This window comes from Pan paniscus, chromosome 12 (genome assembly GCF_029289425.2).
Source record: "Pan paniscus chromosome 12, NHGRI_mPanPan1-v2.0_pri, whole genome shotgun sequence".
In the NCBI taxonomy this organism is placed as follows: domain Eukaryota; kingdom Metazoa; phylum Chordata; class Mammalia; order Primates; family Hominidae; genus Pan; species Pan paniscus.
In genome coordinates this window covers 32890495-32914605 of record NC_073261.2, presented here as the reverse complement: position 1 = coordinate 32914605, position 24111 = coordinate 32890495, and the positions used below count along the sequence as shown (strand labels likewise).

Sequence of the window (24111 nt, the reverse complement as noted above, 5' to 3'; positions counted from 1 at the left end):
ACTAAAAATACAAAAAAAAAAAAATTAGCTGGGCATGGTGGCGGGTGCCTATAATTCCAGCTGCTTGGGAGGCTGAGGCAAGTGAATCACTTTGAGCCCAGGAGTCAGAGGTTGCAGTGAGCTGAGATTGAACCACTGTACTCCATCCAGCCTGGGTGACAGAGTGGGACTCAATCTGAAAAACAAAAACAAAATATATATATATATATATATACACACACACACACATATATATACACACACACACACATATATACACACATATATATATACACATATATATACACATATATATACACACACATATATATACACACACACACATATATATATATATATTCATTGTCTTCAGTTATACACACACATGACTGGAGTCCAACACATTCGCAGGGTGCACGTTGGAAAACCAGCAGGTGACCACCACCTTGTGTGCTGTAGCCAGTCACCTGTGCTTGTTTCCATGTCCCCCAGCAGCTTGCTTCCACTTTTCCACCCCCTGCCACGAGTGAGAATTTGGGACTCCCTCAGACATACAACGTTCCCGTCCCCCCAGCCCCCCACCCATCCCCCAGGAGGCTGAGGTGGGAGGATCGCTTGAGCCCAGGAGTTCAGCTTTCCAACAGACTCTAGGCTTCAGGTTGGATAAGGCCTTGGTTTACTCTGATTTGTGAACTGGACCCCTCGCTGAGGCTTGTTGTCCATTGCAATGATCTTTTCCTTTCCTTTGCCTACGGTTAACATTGGTCCTGATGATTAGTTTGTCTGTGTTCTGTGACCTCATTATTCATTCAAGCCCAGGCCCTTCTCCAGTCATCTGAACCTGTTGCCCGGCATCTGCCAGAGGAGGCCCCCCCACCAGCCTCCCACGGCTCCATCCTCGCTGGGGCCTGGTGCCCTCTGGGGCTTCCTCCCCTGTCTGCTGGGCTGGGCCTTCTGGTTCTGGGATCCCTGATCTGCCTTTCTCTTGCTTTACTCTCTGTGTGTTCAGGGGCTTACCACCCAGTTGCTTCCTATAAAAGAGGATGTGAGCTGTAACTTTGGAGCCTTTGAGCACCTGGGAGTGTCTTTATTCTGTTTTTACTCTTGCTTGATCCATTGTAGGGACCAGCACCCCCAGGGGGAGCTGTTCTCCTTCAAAGTTGGGGGTCGCTTCGTTCCCTGGGCCTCCTGCCTCAGGCGCTGCTGCAGAGCAGGTGCCCCTGCTGACACTGACCCGTGATGGGTCCCGATTTTGCTTTTTCTGTTTGACTTTGCTTTCCTCTCTGAAAGTTTATAGGATCCTCTGTTTGCACCCAATTTGTTGAAATTTCACCATGATCTATGCCTGCAGCTAAACTGCAGGCTGTTTTCATGCATTGTGCCAAGCCTTGGTGGACACTGGAAATCTCTGCTTCCATTCTGGGAAATCGTCTTTCCTGATTGCTCCTACCCACTTTCCTCTGTTTTCTCCCGTTCTTCCCGAACTGCCTGTGTCCCAGCGTTGGCCCCTCTGGAGTGCACCTCTCATTATCCTCTGTTCTCCCCTATATTCCAGCTATTTGCCTTCTCATTCCACTTCATGGAAGATTCCATTTGCTCTCCCAACCTTTCTTTTTAAGTCTGTCATTTTGCTTTCTTATTTTTAATTTCCAAGAGCTCTTTCTTTTTTCCAGTTACCTCTTTTTTGGGACATCCTATTCTTATTTTAGTGATGGAAGATTTGTAATCTCTGAACCTAATAGTTGTTGTCAAATTTTTTTCTCCTGGGATAATTTTTGTTCTTCCAAATTGCTTTCCTCTGTCTCTGTCTCTCTCATGGTACAGACTTCTTCCAGTCCCGAAAATCTAACACTTGAGGGGCCTCGGGGCCTTGGTGCATGGCCCTGTCCCTTGCACTCTGACCGTCCTCTGTCCCACTTCGCTGGTACAGCCCCTTTCTCACCCTTTTCTTTCAGAGTAGCCTGGGAGGACCCCAGGGTGCAGGGAGGGTTTCACCTTTAAACTTTCCAAGAGGTAGGGGGAAAACCTGCTTTCTACCAACTGCTGTAACAAAACAGTTGAAGTTGTCACATGGAAACCATTTAAACAGCCATATTCTGTCATATTAGTAGTAAAGTTTCCCATGCCAAAGGCGATGGCCACACACAGCATGTCATGACTCAAGAGTTGAGCACCAGGTTTGGGCGAGGTGGCCCTGGGATTACACACCTGTAATCCCAGCACTTTTGAAGCCCAAGGTAGGAGAATTACTTGGGGCCAGGAGTTGGAGACCAGCCTGGACAACATAGCGAGACCCCATCTCTATAAGTATAAAATAAATTAGCCAGGCATGGATTATTCCGAGTGGTCCCAGCTACTCAGGAGGCTGAGGTGGAGGATCGCTTGAGCCTGGGAGTTTGGGACTGCAGTGAGCCATGATGGCGACTGGTGACAGTCTGAGACTCTGTCTCTAAAAACAACAACAAACAAAAAGCTGAGCATCATTCCTCTAGCTATTTAATCTGGAAGTTTTCAAGCACCTTTGCCATGCAGATGCTTGGCAGAATAAACATAGAGCACCTCCTTTATTAAAAGAGTACCCCAGGCATCTCCAGCGGCAGCACTGCATTAAATGGGTCTAGGACACCATATATATTTGAATATCTTTCTCTGGCATCAGTATCAGCTACCATGCCACTCCTGCCACACATGCAGACACATGCGCGTGCACTCACACAGGTTCACACACTCACACAGGTGCACACACACAGGTGCACACCCTCACAGGTTCACACATACAGATGCACACCCTCACACAGGTGCACACCCTCACACAAGTTCACACACAGGTGCACACCCTCACACAAGTTCACACACACACAGGTGCACACCCGTGCATGCGCTCACACACGGGCACACACTCACCCTGTGCTGACCTGAATGGATGTCGTCAGTCTCTTAGGGAGGCTCTGTGCCTGTTGGAGGCGTGAATTTCAGTGGAAGCCACACAGCAACTGGAACTAGAACCTGGGCATTGATTGGATGTCACGCCCCGCACTCTCCTTTCCCCATAGGACTTTGTGGTTGGCCTCTCCATCCTGCTGCGGGGCACAGTCCACGAGAAGCTCAAGTGGGCCTTTAATCTCTACGACATTAACAAGGATGGCTACATCACCAAAGAGGTAGTAGGGGGCTGGGGGCAGGGATTGTCCCCTCCTCCCCTCCTGCTGCTCCACCCCCCTCGCCGCTCTTCCTCTCCCTGCTCCTGCTGCCCACCTGTCTTCTCCCGCTGTCCATCCAGAGACTGGCCCCAGGGACAGCAGCCAGTGGGCTCTCCTCTCCTGGGCTCGGTCCTGGACACCCCGGTGTGGAGTGTGGGTTCAGGTACCCTGTACCACACATCTCGGTCCAGCTCAGCAAGTGTTCTCGGTCATACTGTCTTACACAAAAGGCCTCGGGGAGATTTAAGTGGAGAAGCCAGAGGTCCTGGCCTTGGTCCCCATCAAGTGAAGGGGGCAGTGCGGTCCCTTAAGGCATGGGTGGAGAGGGGAGCCCTCCCACATGGGCCCACAGACAGGTTTTGTTTGGTCCAAGCACTTTTTCTGCTGCCGCGTCACATTTTGGAGATAAGCACACAGCAATCCATCTCCCACTTCTCTGGGAGATGAGCTTCCCCTAGAGTCAGAAGCTCGCTCTGGGTGCCCTGGAAGCAGACAGGCTTCTCTCTCCAGCTCGTCCGGCCCCTCGCACTCACTGCCTTGGAGGTGCCCTGCACCCTTGGATGCCGCCCGCTCCCTTTGGGCCCTCACAGCCACCCCGGCCTTGCAGCAGGCTCATGCCAGCCTCCCCCTCCAGGAGATGCTGGCCATCATGAAGTCCATCTATGACATGATGGGCCGCCACACCTACCCCATCCTGCGGGAGGACGCGCCGGCAGAGCACGTGGAGAGGTTCTTCGAGGTGAGCGAGCGCCAGCCCTGCCTAGGGAAGGGAGCCTGGCAGAGGAAGGGGCTCTCGCTTTTGGGGCCACCCCGGGCAAGTGGCTTGCCCCTCTGAGCCTCCCCACTCCCCATGAGGGGGTTAAACTTGCCCCTCTAGTCTGGCTGGTTGTCAGAACCCCTGAGAAGTGAACTACACCACTGTTCTGCCCTGTGGACCTCATCTGGGGGCCAGGGCTGGGGATCCTGAGGCAGCTGACCCTGGGCCGGAGCTTCATGCCTCCTGAGAGCTGTGTGGCTCCTCCAGGAAGACGCTCTGGGAGAGGAGCAGGTTGGGGGCCTTCACCTGTATGCATGGCGGCTGCAGGGGCTGCAGGCTTTGCCTCCTACTTGCTGGGGCCACTAGACATGGGCCATCCTGTGACTCAGTTGCTCCCTCTGCCCTGGCTGCCTCTCAGGGAGGTGAGGCGGTCAGATGAGCATGGGGACAAATTCTGGGAAACCCAAGCCCAGGAGGGCTCAGGGAATTGGCCTAGGGGAGCAGTGGGGAGATGCTTGAAGCCTCAGCAGTTGGTTGGGAGGTGGCTATGAAGGGTGGATTATGTGGCCTGGATCCAGAGTAGTCACAGGGGACAAGTCGGAGTGGAGGGAGCCCACCCGCCCATCCACCCACCCATGACTTCTGCGTCCTCAGGCCAGGGGCAGGGCTGTCTCTGCTGGGGCACAGACTCACTTTGGGCATGGCTTGGGTTGCAGAAAATGGACCGGAACCAGGATGGGGTAGTGACCATTGAAGAGTTCCTGGAGACCTGTCAGAAGGTAGGTGGCACAGGAGGCTGGGCCACAGTTCTCTGCAGGCTCTACACGGAGGTGGGTGGTTGGCAGCGTCCGCCCCTTCCCTCTCCCCAGTCCCACCCCTGCCAGTCCAGGATGTGGCAGCTGTCCTTGGCCCCTTGCCAACTCCTGGACAGCCCCAAGCTCCACTTGCCCTCTTGTCTGAGTCTCCTCCTCCCCACCCACCCCTGCAGCCCACAGCATCCCCCCACTACCCCCACACCCTCCCTCAGCCCAGTCCCTGGAGAACCTCAAGTTAGGGGCAGACATGGGGCCAGCCAGAGGGAGAGGGTCACTGTGGGGAGGCACCAGAGCTTCCGCAGTGTTGCTGCTGGCCCTTCCAGAGAGCACCTCAGGGGGCAGGATGCTGGGCCTCCAGCGCCTCTATTGCCCCACTCCCAGAGCAGTCCTGGTTAGCGCCCACCTCCTCTGGAGGCCAGCCGGGATCGCCTTCATCAGCTCATCCCAGATGGGCTTGCAGTCAGGAGTGGGGTTGAAGACAGGCTGTGCCTCACCAGCCGGGGACCTCGGACCAGCTACTTCACCTCCCTGTCCCCCAGCTCCCTGCACCCAATAAGACAGACAGACAGGCAGTCGCTGCAGGCTCCGAGTCCCTGGTGGGAATCTGCTCAAGGGGGTCGGATTTGGAGCCCACCCAGCACCTGAAGGCCTCCCTTCCTCTCTCCACGCAGGATGAGAACATCATGAGCTCCATGCAGCTGTTTGAGAATGTCATCTAGGACACGTCCAAAGGAGTGCATGGCCACAGCCACCTCCACCCCCAAGAAACCTCCATCCTGACAGGAGCAGCCTCCAAGAAACTTTTAAAAAATAGATTTGCAAAAAGTGAACAGATTGCCACACACACACACACACACACACACACACAGCCATTCATCTGGGCTGGCAGAGGGGACAGAGGTCAGGGAGGGGCTGAGTCTGGCTAGGGGCCGAGTCCAGGAGCCCCAGACAGCCCTTCCCAGGCCAGCGAGGCGAGGCTGCCTCTGGGTGAGTGGCTGACAGAGCAGGTCTGCAGGCCACCAGCTGCTGGATGTCACCAAGAAGGGGCTCGAGTGCCCCTGCAGGGGAGGGTCCAATCTCCGGTGTGAGCCCACTTCGTCCCGTTCTCCATTCTGCTTTCTTGCCATACAGTGGGCCAGCCCCAGGCTCCCCTGGTCTCCTCCCCGTAGCCACTCTCTGCCCACTACCTATGCTTCTAGAAAGCCCCTCACCTCAGGACCCCAGAGGGACCAGCTGGGGGGCAGGGGGGAGAGGGGGTAATGGAGGCCAAGCCTGCAGCTTTCTGGAAATTCTTCCCTGGGGGTCCCAGGATCCCCTGCTACTCCACTGACCTGGAAGAGCTGGGTACCAGGCCACCCACTGTGGGGCAAGCCTGAGTGGTGAGGGGCCACTGGGCCCCGTTCTCCCTCCATGGCAGGAAGGCGGGGGATTTCAAGTTTAGGGATTGGGTCGTGGTGGAGAATCTGAGGGCACTCTCTGCCAGCTCCACAGGGTGGGATGAGCCTCTCCTTGCCCCAGTCCTGGTTCAGTGGGAATGCAGTGGGTGGGGCTGTACACACCCTCCAGCACAGACTGTTCCCTCCAAGGTCCTCTTAGGTCCCGGGAGGAACGTGGTTCAGAGACTGGCAGCCAGGGAGCCCGGGGCAGAGCTCAGAGGAGTCTGGGAAGGGGCGTGTCCCTCCTCTTCCTGCAGTGCCCCTCCCATGGCCCAGCAGCTTGGCTGAGCCCCCTCTCCTGAAGCAGTGTCGCCGTCCCTCTGCCTTGCACAAAAAGCACAAGCATTCCTTAGCAGCTCAGGCGCAGCCCTAGTGGGAGCCCAGCACACTGCTTCTCAGAGGCCAGGCCCTCCTGCTGGCTGAGGCTTGGGCCCAGTAGCCGCAATATGGTGGCCCTGGGGAAGAGGCCTTGGGGGTCTGCTCTGTGCCTGGGATCAGTGGGGCCCCAAAGCCCAGCCCGGCTGACCAACATTCAAAAGCACAAACCCTGGGGACTCTGCTTGGCTGTCCCCTCCATCTGGGGATGGAGAACGCAAGCCCAAAGCTGGAGCCAATGGTGAGGGCTGAGAGGGCTGTGGCTGGGTGGTCAGCAGAAACCCCCAGGAAGAGAGAGATGCTGCTCCCGCCTGATTGGGGCCTCACCCAGAAGGAACCTGGTCCCAGGCCGCATGGCCCCTCCAGGAACATTCCCACATAATACATTCCATCACAGCCAGCCCAGCTCCACTCAGGGCTGGCCCGGGGAGTCCCCGAGTGCCCCAAGAGGCTGGCCCCAGGGTGAGCAGGGCCCTCAGAGGAAAGGCGGTATGGCGGAGGCCGTGGGGGCCCCTCGGCATTCACACACAGCCTGGCCTCCCCTGCGGAGCTGCATGGACGCCTGGCTCCAGGCTCCAGGCTGACTGGGGGCCTCTGCCTCCAGGAGGGCATCAGCTTTCCCTGGCTCAGGGATCTCCTCCCTGCCCTCACCCCCTGCCCAGCCCTCCCAGCTGGTGTCACTCTGCCTCCAAGGCCAAGGCCTCAGGAGAGCATCACCACCACACCCCTGCCGGCCTTGGCCTTGGGGCCAGACTGGCTGCACAGCCCAACCAGGAGGGGTCTGCCTCCCACGCTGGGACAGAGACCGGCCGCATGTCCGCATGGCAGAAGCGTCTCCCTTGGCCACGGCCTGGGAGGGTGGTTCCTGTTCTCAGCATCCACTAATATTCAGTCCTGTATATTTTAATAAAATAAACTTGACAAAGGAGAGGGATTCCTGTTGGCTTTATCCTAGCTCTGAACTTCAGCTCAGCTCTTCCCACCCCTGCTGCCATTAGCCGTGGATCCTGCTTGGTGCTGTGCTGGTAAATGTTTGACAGCTGGCTCTGGGGGCAGAGAATGCCGCTCAAATTCTCAGGCTCACAGTGTGACCTCACTGAGGCCGAGTGAGGCCGAGATGCACACAGTGGGCCTTTGGGGCCTTCATGGGAAGCGCCAGCCCTGCAGCCTCCGCACAGACCCCACAGGGCAGGAGGACTTCTTCCTGAGGCACCATGTGTATTTCACCCCCAGATAATTTTTCTTTCCCAGTTCCAAGAAGTCATTCTGGGTGTCCCCTTGGCTGGAGAGTGAGGGTCACGGGGCAGAAGAAAGCAATATTTGCCTGAACACATCTCCTGGTGTTTATTTTCAGAAGTATAAGCCCTGTGAGGACAATGCCAGGGAAGGGACAAGAATGAAAGCCTGGGAGGAGGGAGGAGGAGGGTTCCCGAACTCACCAGTTCAGATTGAAGAAATCCAAACACGTCCTAAGCAAGCGAGATAAAAGGGAACTCACCTAAACACGTTACGGTGAATTGCAGAACACCAAAGACAAAGAGATGGCAAAGACAGCCAGAGACAGATTGCCTGCCAGCTCTCCTCAGTGATAGTGATGCGGAAAGACGGGAATGGCATGTCCAGTTTGCCAAGAGAAAAGTAACTACCAACCTGGAATTTTACATCAGGCAAATAAAATATTTTCAATGTGGCATGGTGGCTCACGCCTGTAATCCCAGCACTTTGGGAGGCCGAGGTGGGTGGATCACCTGAGGACGGGAGTTCAAGACCAGCCTGGCCAACATGATGAAACCCCATCTCCACTAAAAATACAAAAAATTAGCTGGGCATGGTGGCGAGTGCCTGTAATCCCAGCTACTAGGGAGGCTGAAGCAGGAGAATTGCTTGAACCTGGGAGACAGAGGTTGCAGTGAGCCAAGATGGTGCCACTGCACTCCAGCCTGGGGAGGAATAGACTCAAAAAATACATAGTCTCAAAAAATAAATAAATAAATAACTTAGGAGACTTTGCCACCAATAGATAATAGAGAAAAGGGCTTTACTTCATGTGGAAGCAAGGCGATCTCCCAGCTAAAAGTTCCAAGATGCAAGAAGCATGAAGGGTGTAGACAGCAGTAAATATTGAGGGAATCTAAAGAAATGCAATGTTACTTACAAAAATAGTAAAAAAAAATCAGCATAATTTCCAAAAATAGCTAATGCCATATTTCTAGCCTCACTGCTCTCCCAGACCTTATCGCTTCCTCATCAAGAGATGGAGACTAGTTTTCCTGCCCTCAAAACTCAGTAGGACTTCATGTGACTGTCTTGATGAATAGAACATGGCAGAAGTGAGGCTCGCTCACTCACATGCGTGATAGCCGGTGCTGCTGGCAGTAAGCGGGAACATCAGTTGGGGTTGTTTGCAGGAAACATATATGGGCTCTCCATGTGGCCTGGGCTTCCCTACAATGTGGCGGCTAGGTTCCGGTTCCCAAGGGTAGGTGTCCTAAGACAGAACCAAGCACCAGCCGTATTGCCTTTGATGAGCTAGCCTCAGAGGTCAAGCTGCATCACTTCTTCCACGTTCTAGTCAACAAGAGTCACATGAAGTCCTACTGAGTTTTGAGTGTAGGAGAACTAGTCTCCATCTCTTGATGAGGAAGTGATAAAGTCTGGGAGAGCAATGGCGCTAGAAATATTGCATTAGCTATTTTTGGAAATTATACTTTTTTTTTTTTTTTTTTTTTTACTATTTTTGCAAGTAACATTGCATTTCTTTATATTCCCTCAATATTTACTGCTCTCTACGCCCTTCATGCTTCTTGCGTCAGCCTCAAGCACACAGGACAGACAGAAGCTCCCCACGCACCCTTGTGACATAGTCACCCATCTGCCACAACACAAACCCCAGTTCACCATTCACCAGCTGTGTGACCTTGGGCAAGTCACACAATCTCTCTATGCCTCGGTTTTCTCATCTGTAAAACAAGCACAAGGAGAGAGCCTGCATTACAGAATCAGGCTTAGATGAGCACAGGATGTTCAGATACCACACCCAGCTCCAGCAATGGGTGGACCATCTCATGGCCTGGCTTTTGGGAGCGGACCATTCCCTGCCCCAGAACTGCTTCTGCGAAACGCGGCTGCCCTCTGCCTCGATTCTCTGTCATGTGCAGCATCTTCTCTCCGTTAGGGCACACTCCCACCTCCCCCAGAGGAGTTGACTGGACTGAAGATGGCCCTTTCTGCTGGGCATGTCTTTCCCCTGCCAAGCCTTTCAATGGCCCATGGATTGGCTTCCCATGGGACAGGGTCGGGGCTGGTCCAATCCGCTCTGGGAGCCAGCACTGTGCGGCTCCCATCCAGACATCAACGCAGAAGTCTGGGTGGGAAAGGGGCAAAGGCAGGGGAGTCCTCTTGCTCCCCTCACCCTGCCCTGAGGACAGAGTAGAGCTGTGTCCCCAGTCCACATCCCAGGTGACTGCTTGACATATGCCATGTCTCTAAAGCCTTGTAGCATCTAGGGCGCAAGGCAATGCTTCCATTCTGGAACTTTCTGTGTCATCTTGAGCATGTCAGTTTACCTTGCTGAGCCTCGGTTTCCCTTATTTGTAAAATAAGCAACGACAACACAAAACTCCTCTGCTAGGGCTGGTGTGATGATTTCGCATGCACATCTACTCGTCTCTTAATAAACACGGGCGTCCCTCCTTCCTAGCCACTGACGTGTGCCTGCATCTCTCCCTTTTTACGAAATGGTGACTCACACCCATAAGCCATCAGAGAGCGGACAGACATTTCAGGAGTTTCCAGGTATTGGAAACAAATCCGTGCTGGTCCCCAGTTTTCCTGGTAACCCCAAGGCCCGTGTGAGGACCAGCAGGCTGAGGAGGGGTAGTCTGGGCCATGGGGCCACAGCAGGCCACTCTCACTGCGCGGAAATAGGGAGGGAAGAGGGCCCAGAGCCGGCGCTGGCACCCGTGGGCCTGGCCTGTCTCATTCACCCCAACAAGGTCCCTCTCGACAGCGTAGGGTGGGAAAGGCGGGTCCAGAGACGGTGGCCAGCGTGCCCACACCCTCCCCGTTGTGCCCTGTAGCACAGCTTTCCAGAGAATTGGCCGCTCGGGTTTAGAAGGTCCCAGGCTTCTCGGCTGCAGGAGAGATTTCGCAGGAGACAGGAGTGAGGCGTTCGAGTGCTGCGTCCCCCACTGACCGCCAGGGGGCGACTGGGCCCCACCGCGGCCTCCAGCTCCTTCAGTCCTTCAGCCCGAGGAAGCTCCTTGGAGGGAGCTTGTCATTTCCTTCACAGCCCCAAAGACACGTTCCTATTTCTGCCTCACTCTCCACATGGTTTGCCCCCAAAACTGAATGTATCAAGTAACGAGCGCACCGAGTGCACTAAGCTGGGTGCTGGGGACAGGCATGATGCGTGCCCCGGCCTAATTCCCCGGGGCGCTCCTAAGAAGCCTGCACGTGACCCGCTAGGCTTTCCGGACCGGACCGAAGACAGCTTGCGAACCCCACTCACACCCTTCACAGGCCCCTGTCGGGTCCGGAAGGCAGGAGACAGCGGCCTTCCAGGAGCCCACGGAAGGAGACCCTTGCAGATAACTGAGGCTCACAGACCTGGACTTTGGCAGGACCACGGCCTGCCCCAGGGAGGTGGAGACGTTTCTGCACTCTCTAGGGACTCTGTGGTCTCTAACCTGTGCCCCGTGGCCCCGAACCCTCAGGAACACCAACACTGTCCTTCAAGTTCACAGCCACCTCCCAGGCTCCCGAGGCTGCACAGTGCTTCGCCCTCCCTGAGCCTAATCATTGCGTCTCTGCTTCGGGCGGGGCTTTGACCTTCACTCCCCACGCCTTCCAAGCGCTGTGTTCCCAGGTCTAGGCAAGGCAGGTGCCATTCTCCATTTATTAAACACCTTCCACACACAGGGCACAGTTGCATCTTGAGTCCACACGGAAGAGGCCGCAGTTCCTGCTGTCAGGAAATTCAAGTCTTGTGGGGACAGCAGAAGGCAGTGAGAACAGGCCCTGATGGTGATGGGGCGATGCGGGAAGTGACCTCAGGGCACAGGCTGGAGATTGCACTTGTGGGGATGCGATGGATGGCACATACATCCCCTAGAACTGTGAATAGAATAGGAGTGAGCAGAACCTTCCTTGGTGTGGGACATGTCTGCCATGTGTTCAGATCACTGTGGAGCCTTTGATCCCCATCATCTGCCCTGACTTCCTGGCAGACGCATTCCAGGCGGAGTTGTCTAGAGTGAGTAAGGCTTTGACACCTACTGTGGAGGACCTCTCTGACCCAGTTCTGCCCTCCTCCAAAGGTGGTTCTTTGATCTGTTCATTGCCCTCATCAACCTTCTGTGTCCCAGACAAGCCCCCAAGTCCAGAGGCACTGCTGCCAGCCCAAAGCAGGTACTGGGCCCTCCCCCAGCCCTCTGGCCCTCTCACCTGGGTCCCAGCCCCTTGGGTTAGGGGCCTACCAAAGGCTGGGCATTCCTGGAGAGGAAATCACTGGTCATGTGTGGGCCAGCTGCGGTGGCCTGGACTTTGTCCCAGCCACCTGATTGCCAAGGGAATGTGCAGAGTCCAGCTCCCTGCAAGGTGAGCTTCACAGGGGTCAGAGATTGGGAAAGAGAGTTGGGGGTTGGGGAGAGGTGGGGCCCTGCTTCACAGGGAAGGGGACCTGAGGGCCGGTGACAGAGCCAGCATGGCCAGGAGTAACCTCATGCCTGTGTGAGGCCAAGATGGTACCAGGAAGAAACTCTCCCCACCCCACCCACACCCCCGCCACTCAAACATCTCATGGATCTAGAAGGGGAACATACGGGTCTTGTTCGCCTTTGGCCAGAGCTGAGAGGTCCTGGCGAAGGGGCTGTGTAGCGGGCGGGGACCTGTCAGGAAGGCCCTGTGTGGCCCTGGAAGGGAGTCAGCCTCCTCCTGCACAGCGCCAGAGTGCAGCCATCTTTAAGTGGTGGTGGCAGCACTCAGTGGACCACCATTGCCTCCCCTGCCCACCCCCACCCAACTGCTGCCTGGCCACCGAGGGCCATCAGTCTTAGCACTGGGCTCCATGCCAGCCCTGCGTACCTTTCTGTTCTCTCTGTTCCTCAAGCAGGAAACCCGGCTTCTCTGGAGCTCACCAGGCCCAGCCATACCTGCCTTTGTTCCTGCTCTTTGACCCATGCACAGAGCTCCCTCCGTTCAGCTCTTGACCAGCTTTGAACATAATCAAACACTCCGCGGATAAAGGATCTATGTCTACCCCATCCCTCTGCCTGAGATAAAAGGCCCCCAGGAACTTCTCTCTTGCTTGTGGCCTTGGGCACCATGAGGGCAAGGAGGAAGGTCTCCTGACCGAGCACCACTCTTCTGCCTCCCCAGCCTCCTCCCTCTTCTACTGCCAGTAGCCCCCAGTCTCACTGGGGGACCCCTCCTCCATTCTCCATCCATGAAGCCTTGGAGTCAGCCCTCACCTCCAAGGAAAAAAGAGCAAGGCCAGGCCTAAGCCACTGGGTGCATTGCATAGTGATTGGTGGAGGGGCGGGCACATGACCTGATTATCGTCATTAAGGCCCAGGGAGACCTTTGCTGGGAAGGCTGGGAAAGATGCTCCCTCCTCCCCCATCTCTGAAGCTGCAAAGGTGTGAGTCCTGGAGCTGTTGCTGCCATTTTGTCACTGTGAGGAGCCATGGAAGGAAGCCAGCAAGGGAAGTCCTCATTGAGAGGAAACAAAACCTGGGAGAGCATCATCCCTGCAACTGCACCTGAAGCCACCTCCTTCCAATCGCTGGACTATTCACTTATGCGAGCCAATGGGGAGGCAAGACTCAGCCAGTGCTGCTGAAGTGAAGGTCACAGGGAGGGAGGCCCTGGCAGGGCTCCCAGGGAGGGGCCAGGCACAGGGCCCTGAGCCTTTGGGGTCATGAGGCCAGCTGTGGGGTTATACCAGGGTTGAAGGCTCTTAGAGATATATCTGCTGGCAGGCTGCCTGCACTGGAGGGCCTCAGCCTGGGCACCCACCCCAGCCCAGCCCCTCCTCCATGTACTTTCCTCTCCCGAGCTCTCCTGGCTGTGTCCCAACCCAGGAACACAGCATGTCACGCCAGGTGGCACTTTTTCCCAGTTTTGAAAAATCACCAAATACAGTAAAACATCCAGAAACTAAAAATAAGGCCCCAAGGAGCCAGGCATCCGTTATTTCCTGACAGCCAACCAGGATTTAGAAATCCGCAAGTTTCTTGCTTTGTTGACAAACTTTCCCAGCAGAAAACTTCCCAAGTAGGTAGAAGTGTGTTCTGGGCAGAGCAAATGGGCCCCAGAGGAGAGGAATCACTGGTCTCCTCCTTTCACCCCCACCGTGCCCCCACCCCATTCCCTGCCCACTCCAGGGCCCCGTTCCTGCTGCCCCTGCAGATGTGGAAAAAGTGACAAGACACTGTTTGGCAGGGACAACCATCTATCCCATCTATCCCACCCGATCCCCCATCTGCCCATTGCTTCATTCATTGAAACAAAAACCAACAAAAAATAAGTTGTGCACCCAGCACTGTGCCAGGGAATGGGGATAAAATAGCAGAATACCTGCAAAGCCTTCCCTGGTGGAGCCTATACTTTTTCAGAGACAAGACGTTAATAAATTAAATCCTATGAAAAGTATAAATTTACACCCGATGTCATGATCAGGAAGATGAGGCCTATGGTTTGATGAGAGCTTTGGGCCAGGCGCCATGACCTGGGTGCTCCACCAGGGAGCAAGCAGCCTTTGAGCCCAGCTTGCAGGATGAGGAGGAAGGGGCTGGGGAAAGGGGTGAGGGGTGGAAGGGAGACAGCACTGCCAGGGGCTGTGGCCAGATCCCAGGCACAAATGCTGGGGAAATGGGAGAGGCCCACAGGGCAGAGCCACCCTGAAGGTGTTGGCCTCAGCCTGAGAGCAGCACGGAGCCACTGAGGAGTATTAAATTAAATTGGTGTTTTAAAACCCCACTCTGACTGAAACATGGACACCAGATTGGAAAGGACCCGAGTGGATGCAGAGAAACCAGAGAGGAGGCTATTCTGTTTAGCTATTGCCACACAGCCACTGAGCTTTATCACATGTCACAAGGCCGGGGCTTGACTGGGCCCACTAGGTGATTTTTGGCACGGTCTCTCAAGCCGATTGCAATTAGATAGCAGCTGAGGCAGAAGTCAATTGATAGTTGGAGTGTTCATGGCCAATAGGCATGAGCTGTGGAGCCTCCGGAAGGCACTAATAGAACCATCACAGCTGGACTGCTAGGATTGTGGAGCCAGTCTAAACCGTCTCCTGGAGACAATCACTCTTCTTTAGAGAAACAGCCTCTTGCTTTGCTGTTGGGCTTTGGTAAAGACTGAAAAGCTAACCATGGGCTGTCAGGCGACCACATGGCCTGAGCTTCCTAAAACAATCTGTATTGTCTGACCCACCTAGTCATAAGCTGGACGTGCCATCAAGTGGTAGTGGCAGATAAGAGCTGGAGCTCAGGCAGTGGGGAGGGGATAGCTAAGCTGCAGGAGCAGGTGGCTCAGGTTCTTTTGACAGCAAGTTCAGTTGCATTGCTTCCTCTCCCTCCATCCCTGCCTATGGCTTTCTGCATGTTCTTTAGGATCAGTTTACTGAGGAAGAAGAAACTCAAGCAAGACTTACTAATGGATCTGTACAATCAGCTTATACCACCCAAAAGTGACAAACTGCACATGGCAGCCCCACTCAGGGATGACTCTGAAGGGCAGTGGTGAAGGAAGTCCTCCCATTAGATAGAACTTTGAGCAGTATATTTGGCTGTCTGGAGTAAGAGATGGCGGAAAGTATGGTGGCAGGAATGGGGTCTGTGCATGGTCTCAACTATGTGGATTTCCCCTTCTCAAGGTGGACCTGGCTGACGCTACTGCTCAGACTCGGTCAGCCAACAACAGAGACCAATGTCAAGTCCCTGCTATGGCACCATTCCCCATGGAAACTGGCCAGCCACCTGGTGTCAGGTTGATTACACTGGACCTCCTCCATCATGGAAGAGGCAGAGGTTTTCCCTGATAGGACACATATTCTAGAGGGTTTCAACTTCCCAGCCCAGCATCGTCTATGTACTATAAGAAGCGGGAGTGCTTCTCTCACGAGTACATCTAATAACCTCACTTACAGCAGTTTTGTTTCTTGTCCTGGCCACTTTGAGCTCTGCTGGCTTGGAGGTATTAGTACTCAAAGGGACAGTGCTTCCCCCAGGAGACAGAGAAGTTAAGACTGCTTCCTGGTCACGTTGGGTTCCTTATGCCACTGAATCAACAGGCAAAACAAGAGGGTTGATCCAGTGGCTGCAGCGATGGGTCGATCCAGTGGCTGCAGCGATGGGTCCTGATGACCAAGGGGAAAATTTGGTTCCAAGGGAAATATGGTTGCTACAATAAATGCAAGATTCCAGCGAGTTTCACCAGTGTAAAACTACAGCATCCTGTCTGCCGTCTCCAGCAAGATCTGGCTCTCATGGTCTGTGGGATGGGAGCTTCTTCCTTGGGTGCTTCCTCCTTGGGTGCTTCCTTGTATCTTAGGAGTTTGGCTGCTTTTTTTTTTTTTTTTTTTTGAGACAGGGTCTCCCTCTGTACCCCAGGCTGGAGTGCAGTGGCGTGATCATGGCTCACTGCAGCCTCAATCTCCCTGCCTCAAGTAATCCTCCCAGCTCAGCCTTCTGAGTAGCTGCAACCACAGATGCACACCACCATGGCTAGCTAATTTTTTTATTTTTTATTGTAGAGACAGGGTCTCACTATGTCGCCCAGGCTGGTCTCAAACTCCTGGGCCCACGAGATCTTCCTGCCTTGGCCTGCAAAGGGCTGGTATTACAGGCATAAAACACCACGCCCAACTTGGCTGCTCCTTATATCTAGTTCTTCCTTAGTCCTTAGAGTTCTCTTTACTTCTTACCAGCCTATCCCTCATGGCTCCAATCCCCTGTCATAGCTGCTACTTCCCTGTATTAAACTCAGTCTGTTCCAATCCCTGTGTGATTTCTCTCTCCTGATCAGACCTAGACTGATGCACTGTCCTGAGAGCCAGGAGGCAGCTGGGTCACTGATTAGAACCTAGTTGTGATGAACTGGATTGTGCCCTCTCCTCATCCACATGTTGAAGTCCTAACCCCAGTACCTCAGAATGTGACTGGATTTGGTGATAGCGCCTTTAAAGAGGTAATGCAATTAAAATGAGGGCTCTAGGGTGGGCACTAATCCAACCTGATTGGCATCCTTATAAGGAGAGGAAATTAGGACACATAAAGAGACACAAGTGCCATGTGTGCACAGAGGGACAACCATGTGCAGAGGCAGCCAGGAGACAGCCACCTGTAAGCCAAGGAGAGAGGCCTCAGAAGAACCCAGCCCACCGACACTATGATCTCAGACTCCTGGCCTCCAGAACTGAGGTGACAAATTGCTGCTGTTTAAGCCCCCAGGCTATGGTACTTTTTGCAGCAGCCAAGCAGGCTGACAGGCTAGCTGTGGAAGGAATGCAGGGTCCTTCCCCCATACTCTACTTGTCAGAAGTGAATTGCTAGGTTCCGCCCGCAATAAAGGCAATGGACATGGAAGACATGTCAAATAATTTGAGGACATGTTTTTAAATCACCACAGAGGCCATAGTGGGAGTGCAGCCAGCAGGGTCAAATAGCATCTTGGCCTGGATGGTGGGAAGTCTATTGGTTCAGACGATGTGGGGAGGTAAAGTTGCCAGGATGTGAAGATGCAAATGGGAATGATGTGGGGAAACGGCAAAGACTGAATTCTGGCTTGGGGTCTGCCCAGGTGGATGGTCAGAGGATGCCATGACATCCTCTGAGATACAGAAGAGGACCACATTTGATGTGGAAAAATCATGAGTTCATGTTGAGCTTGTGGTGCCTTTGAGACATCAAAATGAAAGTGTCCAATAAACAGTTGAGTTTATGGAGATGGACACATGTGAGTCTTCTTTCTGTACGTGGCAACTAAACCATCAAGCCTGTAGTTGATGTTGTGAAAATGTGGCCTGAGGGATCCTACTGAGTGAGAAGAGACATAAGTACCGTGCTTTGAGAGGCAGCAACATTTATAGGTTGGATGGAGGAGAGTGAGTCTGAAAAATGACTGAGATAGAGGAGGAAAATTCAAGACAATGTGATATGACGGAAGACCTATCAATAGAGACTATGTTTGGCTGCAAGTAACAGGGATCCAGAATAATAGTAGCTTTTAAAACCATAGATTTGTTTTTTCTCTCTTGCATAAAAGGCCAACAGAGCATTGTTTGGCATTGGTTTGGCAGCTCAACAATCCTCAGGGATCCAGCTCCTAGCTCCGGTAACCTGTCATCTCAAGGCCAGAGATGGCCCTTCATGCTCCAGCCATCACATTCACATTTCAGCCAGCAGAAAGAAAGAAGGGTGAAGAGTAAGGGCCTGCTGATTCTTTTTAAACAATTCCTTTAACTCCCAAACTTTTCTATTTAGATCTTGCTAACCAGACTAACTCTCATGGTCTCATGTAGCCTCAAAGCATGACTGAGAAATGAATCTCTCTATTCTAGGCAGCCACATATCTAGCAAATAAATGGTGTTTTACTGCTGAGGAAGAGGGAAAGAAAGAATACTGGAGGGCAACCAGTCACCTCTGCTGGGAAGCCATGGGAAGGCAGTATTTAAAGCACAGGGAAATGGCCCAGAGAGGCCAAGAGTGCTTAGAGGTAATGATAAAAAGTGTCTTTTGAGCCGGGCATGGTGGTGGGTGCCCCTGTAGTCCCAGCTACTTAGGAGGCTGAGGCAGGAGAATCGCTTGAACCCGGAGGCGGAGGTTGCAGTGAGCTGAGATCGCGCCACTGCACTCCAGCCTGGGTGACAGAGCGAGACTCCATCTCAACAACAACAACAACAACAAAAGTGTCTTTTGGTCTTAGCACCATGGAAATTACTGGGGACTTAAGTAAGACTTGTTTCAGTGGAAGGATGGGGGCAAAGGTCAGATCAGGATGAATGAGGAATGAATGGGAGACAAGGAAATCAAAGCGAAGATTCATATGGGAATTAAGCTCCTGTAGGAGACTTTCCAAGGAAGGTTGGTGAGCGATGTGGGAGGGGCAGCTGGAGGGAAGTGGGGCCAAAGAAGAGTTTTGCTTGGTTTTGTTTAAGATAGAGAGATCTGAGCATGGGGGAAGGACGTGCAGAAGAGGCAGAGCCCTGCTCAAGAGGAATACGGGGTAATTCTCAGTGTAAGGCAACCAAGGTGCAGGGGCTCCTGCATAGGACTTGAGGCCTGGAAAGGGGTCGTTCCTCATCAGCGGGGCTAGCACATGGCAGGTGCTGGTGTGGAGGGTCTGAGGGCATGGGAGTAGGAAATGGAGGGCATTCACCCCAAGTGAGGGCTTCTGTTTTCTCTGTTAAACATGCGAGTTACCAACCAGAGCGAGGGTGAGGCAGAGAGAGGAGCAAGCCGCCAGTGGGGCTGGGCGTGCATTGAGGCAGTGACAAAGAATTCATGGCAAAACCAACCCACATCATAAGGGTGGCCATAGAGAAAGCAGGGGTCAAAAGCTTTTATTTCCCCTTTGATTATTCAGCCACATTGTCAATGGAAAAAGTCACAAAATGTAGAAATTTAGCCAGGAGAGCTTTATCTCTTAGACAGGGTTGCCACCTGCAGGATGGACATCCCACAGGTGGGGAAACGTGGCCTTTAGCAGAAACCAAAAGCAGGCACTTCAGAGGAAAAAGCGGAGAGGCTGAGGTGTATGCCCAAAGACAGGAACTATACATACATATTCAGTAAGTTATATGACACCCTTATGAATATTTATGAGGGGATCCTAACACATGCAACTGAATAATCCTGTGTGTTGCATACAACCCATGTTCACTTTGGGGTGGAAACATAACATCAAATGCCTAAAATTAGGCTCTATAGGTCAAAAGGTAGAAGAACATTAGCCAGGTGCAGTGGTGTGTGCCTGTGGTCCCAGCTACTTGGGAGGCCAAGGTGGGAGGATGGCTTGAGCCCAGGAGGCAGAGGTTGCAGTGAGTCAGCATCATGCCACTGTACTCCAGCCTGGGCAACAGAGCCAGATCTGCCTTAAAAAAAAAAAGAACACAAAGGTACTCAGTGCGCAGCCTCTATAAACTGGCCAGAACCAGCCCATGGTCAGTGGTGTCTTATCAGGAGAAAATTACTGAAGTCAGTCTCTTGTTCAATCAAACCTGTAGTTATGCTTTGTGGAATGGAGTCTGGAGTCTGGGGGCATCAGTTAGCATCTGGCAGTTGGTAAGTTAGAACATTTATTATTTTAGTGTAGGGGTATGTGACTTTTGCCTGGCATGGCCTTAGTCTTATTTATAATTTCATAATTTATAAGCCACAAAGACTCCATTCCATCAGTCTTATGATCTCTGTTTTACAACCCTGGATTTGTCCAGCTCTCCACCATCTCTTGTCCTAGGTACAAGCAGTTTCTCCAAGGAGGTGTCTACATCCAAACAACCACTGGCCAGTTTCCTGTCACTACACATTCATTTGCATTTCTAGTGTACTGTAGTCCCTTCTTTTTTTTTTTTTTTTTTTTTTGAGATGGAGTCTCGCTCTGTTGCCCAGGGTGTAGTGCAGTGGCGCAATCTCGGCTCACTGCAAGCTCCACCTCCTGGGTTCACGCCATTCTCCTGCCTCAGCCTCCCAAGTAGCGGGGACCACAGGTTCCCGCCACCACGCTTGGCTAACTTTTTGTATATTTAGTAGAGACAGGGTTTCACCGTGTTAGCCAGGATGGTCTCGATCTCTTGACCTCGTGATCCACCCGCCTTGGCCTCCCAAAGTGCTGGGAATTCAGGCGTGAGCCACCACGCCTGGCCTGTAGTCCCTTCTTATCCATGGTTTTGCTTTCTGAAATTTCAGTTACTCAAGGTCATCCATGGCCCAAAAATATTAACTGGAAAATTACAGCAATAAGCAATTCATAAGTTTTAAATTATGTGCTGCTCTGTGTACTGTGATGAAATCCTGCACTGTCCTGCTCCATCCTACCTGGGACAAGAATCATTCCTCTGTTCAGCTTTTCCATGACGTCTGCCCTCCTTGCCCCTTAGTCACCAACGAGCTGGCTCCGTGATTAGATCCACTGTCGTGGTACCGCAGTGCTTCTGTGCAAGGCACCATCATCTGACTTCATAATGGCCCCAGAGCAAAAGGGGAGTGGTGTCGGCATTTCCGATATGCCAAAGAGAAGCCTTCCTTTATGGGAACGCTCCTGACTTAAGGAAATAAAACAAAAATCACATAATGAGGTTGCTAAGAGCTACAGAAAGAACGAATCTTCTATCCATGAAATTGTGAAGAAGGAAAAAGAAATTTGTGCCAGTTTTGCTGTCGCACCTCAAACTGCAAAAGTTATGGCTACAGTGTGTGAGAAGCGCTTAGTTAGGATGGAAAAGGCATTAGATTTGTGGGTGGAAGACGTGAACAGAAATGTATTCTGATTGACAGCAACCGTGTAGCACCAGATTAACTTCATCTGGATTAAATTTGATCACTGACATGTATATATAGGAAAAGACGTGGCAGATGTAGGGTTTGGTGCTATCTGCAGTTTCAGGCATCCTCTAGGGGTCTTGGAAAGTACCCCCCAAGGATACTCTATACAAATGAAATAATTCCATATGTACTCATTTTTAATCTCTTTTTCACTCTGAATAATTATCTTGATATATATCCATGTTGCATCAACAATTTGTCCCTTTTCATTGCTGGGTAGTATTCCCTAGTGTGGCTATAACAGAGTGTTTACACATTCACCTGTTAATGAAAAATTGAGTTGTTTCCAGTTTGGGGATTTTGTAAAAAGGCTGCTGTGAACATTTCTGTATAAGCCATTGCATAAGCATTTTTTTAAAATTTCTCAGGTAATTACTATAAAACAAAAAAACAAATCTGGATTATATAAGGAGCGAATTTATTCTAAAGGATTGTTGTGGGGGTGACCATTGCAATAGGGAAACGTTGCAGTGCGGCCACTCGCAGGCTTCCCATATGATCTGCAAGTGTCTCAGAGGTTAGGCAAAGGGCTGATCTTGTATAGGGAGGCGTAAACGTGGCTAGAAAGAACTGTTATGGGAAAGTGGGCTGAGAAAGAGTGTCACGATCGAGGAGGTCTTACCCTGCGGACAGCCTGTTCTCAGGAGGGACCCTCAGGAGGGCTGTGGGTTGGCACAAGCTGTGGGTGGGCCAAAGCTCAAGGGCTTGGAAAAGGAGAGAATCTGAACCAAGGTTTGGTTACAGGCTTTTGTTCTTATTGATCCGTGGGACAAGCAGTCCAGCTAATCATTTATGAGGCCAAGAATGGGAATTTAGAGGGTCTGTGTCTGGCCTGGTCACAGATAAACAAGGGAGCATCTGGGAGTCTTATCCAGGTTATATAGAAAGTCACTGGTTCTTTCCAGTAGGGGGTTTTCTGGAACAAAAGAGTGGTGGGATTCCTTAACCTTCACTATTTCTAGAAGCAAAGGGCTAAGGTAAAATTCAATACTGTCAATAGTCAGGATTGAAATGGCTACATCATATGGTAGGTGTATGTTTAATTCTCTTCATAAACTGACAAATGGTTTTCGATCGTGGTGGTACTATTTTATAATCCCATCAGCAGTGTACAAGAATCCCAGGTCCTCCACATTCTTGCCAGTACTTGGTATAATCAGTCTTCTTTGTCCATTCTAGTAGGTGTGAGATGGTGTCACATTGCGCTTGCAATTTGCATATCCTTAATGATTAATGATGTTGAGCATCTTTTCATGTCCTAATTTTTTCTTTTTTTTTTTTGAGACAGAGTCTTGCTTTGTCGCCCAGGCTGGAGTGCAGTGGCACGATCTCGGCTCACTGCAAGCTCCACCTCCCGGGTTCCCGCCACTCTTCTGCCTCAGCCTCCCCAGTAGCTAGGACTACAGGCGCCCACCACCACGCTCGGCTAATTTTTTGTATTTTTAGTAGAGATGGGGTTTAACCGTGTTAGCCAGGATGGTCTCGATCTCCTGACCTTGTGATCCGCCTGCCTCGGCCTCCCAAAATGCTGGGATTGCAGGCGTGAGCCACTGCACCCAGCCTTCATGTCCCAATTTTCTGTCTGTATATCTTATTTGATGAAATGTCAGTTCAAATATTTTGTCCATTTAAAAAATTGAATTGTTTGATTTTATCTACTGACTTTTAAGCATTCTTTCTATATTCTGGATACAAGTCTTTTTATCAAATATAGCCTTTGCAGATATTTTCTTCCAGGCTGTAACTTAGCTTTTCAGAAAGTCTTTGGGAGCTATGGCTTAGTGAAACCCTTGTGCCAGGTTCTCCTCAGCGAATCCCCCTGATCGAAGCCACCCCCATAGGTTCCATTTCAATATCTGTGGTGACCTTCTGCAAGCTAGGCTGAAGTCCCAAGCTCCAGACCCATGTCTCCAACTGCCCACCGTTCAATGCCCTTTGGATGTCCCATGCAAATCGGAGCTCACCATCCTCTCCCCAGACCCGCTGCTCCTCCAGGAGCCCTGTCTCCATGAACGGCCCTGCACCTACCGAGCTAGAGACCCAGGAGTTGGCCTTGTACCTCCTTCCTTCTCACTTCCACCTCCTGTCATTCAGAGCTGTCAGTTCTTCCTCCTGAACATCTATGAACACTCACCTTCTCCACCACGCACCGCACCACCATTGTTCTCAACTGCACCACCCACCCAGACACCTTTCCTTAGACGGGTGGCCAGAGAAAAACTTCTCAAATAGAAGTCGGGCCATGGCACGCCACTGAGAACCTTCCAGCGGTCTCCTGTGCACGTAAACAAGGTCCAGACTCCTTCGTGGGACAAGTAAAGCTCTTGATGATCTGGTCTTTGAGTAATGTGGGGGCCTCTTGTATAGAGCCCCTCACACTGTTCAAAGTCGGCAGCTGAGGAGCTGAGCAGTAGCTGTGGAGTTCAGCTGCCACTCCCTACACGCCTGCCCTCTGCAGGGGATGGAGTCCCGTTTCCCCACTTCCCCACCTGCGCCCAGCAGTGCAGGTGAAGGCCTGGCTGCTGAGAGTGGCTGGGAAACGCTGCGCTTTGGGGTCAGGAATGCCAGCTCCACTACTCACCGCCTGTGTCACCCTGGGAAAACAGCTCTGGCCCCAGGTTCTCCATAAGTAAAACGGGGGCAGTCATCCCTCCCCTCCTCAACGGCATATGTCAGAATCAGAAGCCACAAATCATTCTCTGCCACCCAGCACGCTGCCTTTGTCTCCTAGACCACTTTCCCCAACAATGGGAAAGGCGTCAGGCCCAGAACAAGGCCGAGACCGGATGAGGCCAGCGAAGCGCCCAGGGACAAACCTTCGGGCAGCGCCCACTCTCGAGTTCAGGCAAGTGCAGGGTCCCTCCGAGAGAGAGCGTCTCCAGAAAACGCGGCTGGCGCCTGGCTGAACCCGTAGCCTGAAGACCCGCCGGAGCCGCCCGCCCCACGATGGGCCCGCCCCTCTGGGATTGGCGCCCTGCTAGTGGCCATTGCCTGTG

General features: G+C 52.5%; 1 protein-coding gene and 1 long non-coding RNA gene across 3 annotated transcripts in view; one reads left to right on the top strand and one right to left on the bottom strand.

Moving 5' to 3' along the window:
• The window catches only part of KCNIP3 (potassium voltage-gated channel interacting protein 3), a 92626-nt gene extending 85136 nt beyond the window's left edge, over positions 1 to 7490 (top strand). For both annotated transcript variants that reach the window (XM_008956369.5, XM_003830975.6), the window contains 4 exons: positions 3033 to 3140; positions 3814 to 3918; positions 4653 to 4715; positions 5423 to 7490. In XM_008956369.5, coding sequence (XP_008954617.2) covers positions 3033 to 3140; positions 3814 to 3918; positions 4653 to 4715; positions 5423 to 5470 — 324 coding nt within the window. In that variant the 3' untranslated portion in view covers positions 5471 to 7490. The remainder of the gene's footprint in view (positions 1 to 3032; positions 3141 to 3813; positions 3919 to 4652; positions 4716 to 5422) is intronic.
• A 1780-nt stretch (positions 7491 to 9270) lies between these two features.
• On the bottom strand, positions 9271 to 24047 carry LOC129397135 (uncharacterized). Its single transcript, XR_008624319.2, has 2 exons — positions 20609 to 24047; positions 9271 to 11677 (listed from the first exon to the last, which is right to left on the bottom strand). It is a non-coding gene; the product is annotated as an uncharacterized LOC129397135 (long non-coding RNA).
• Positions 24048 to 24111: the final 64 nt, after the last annotated feature.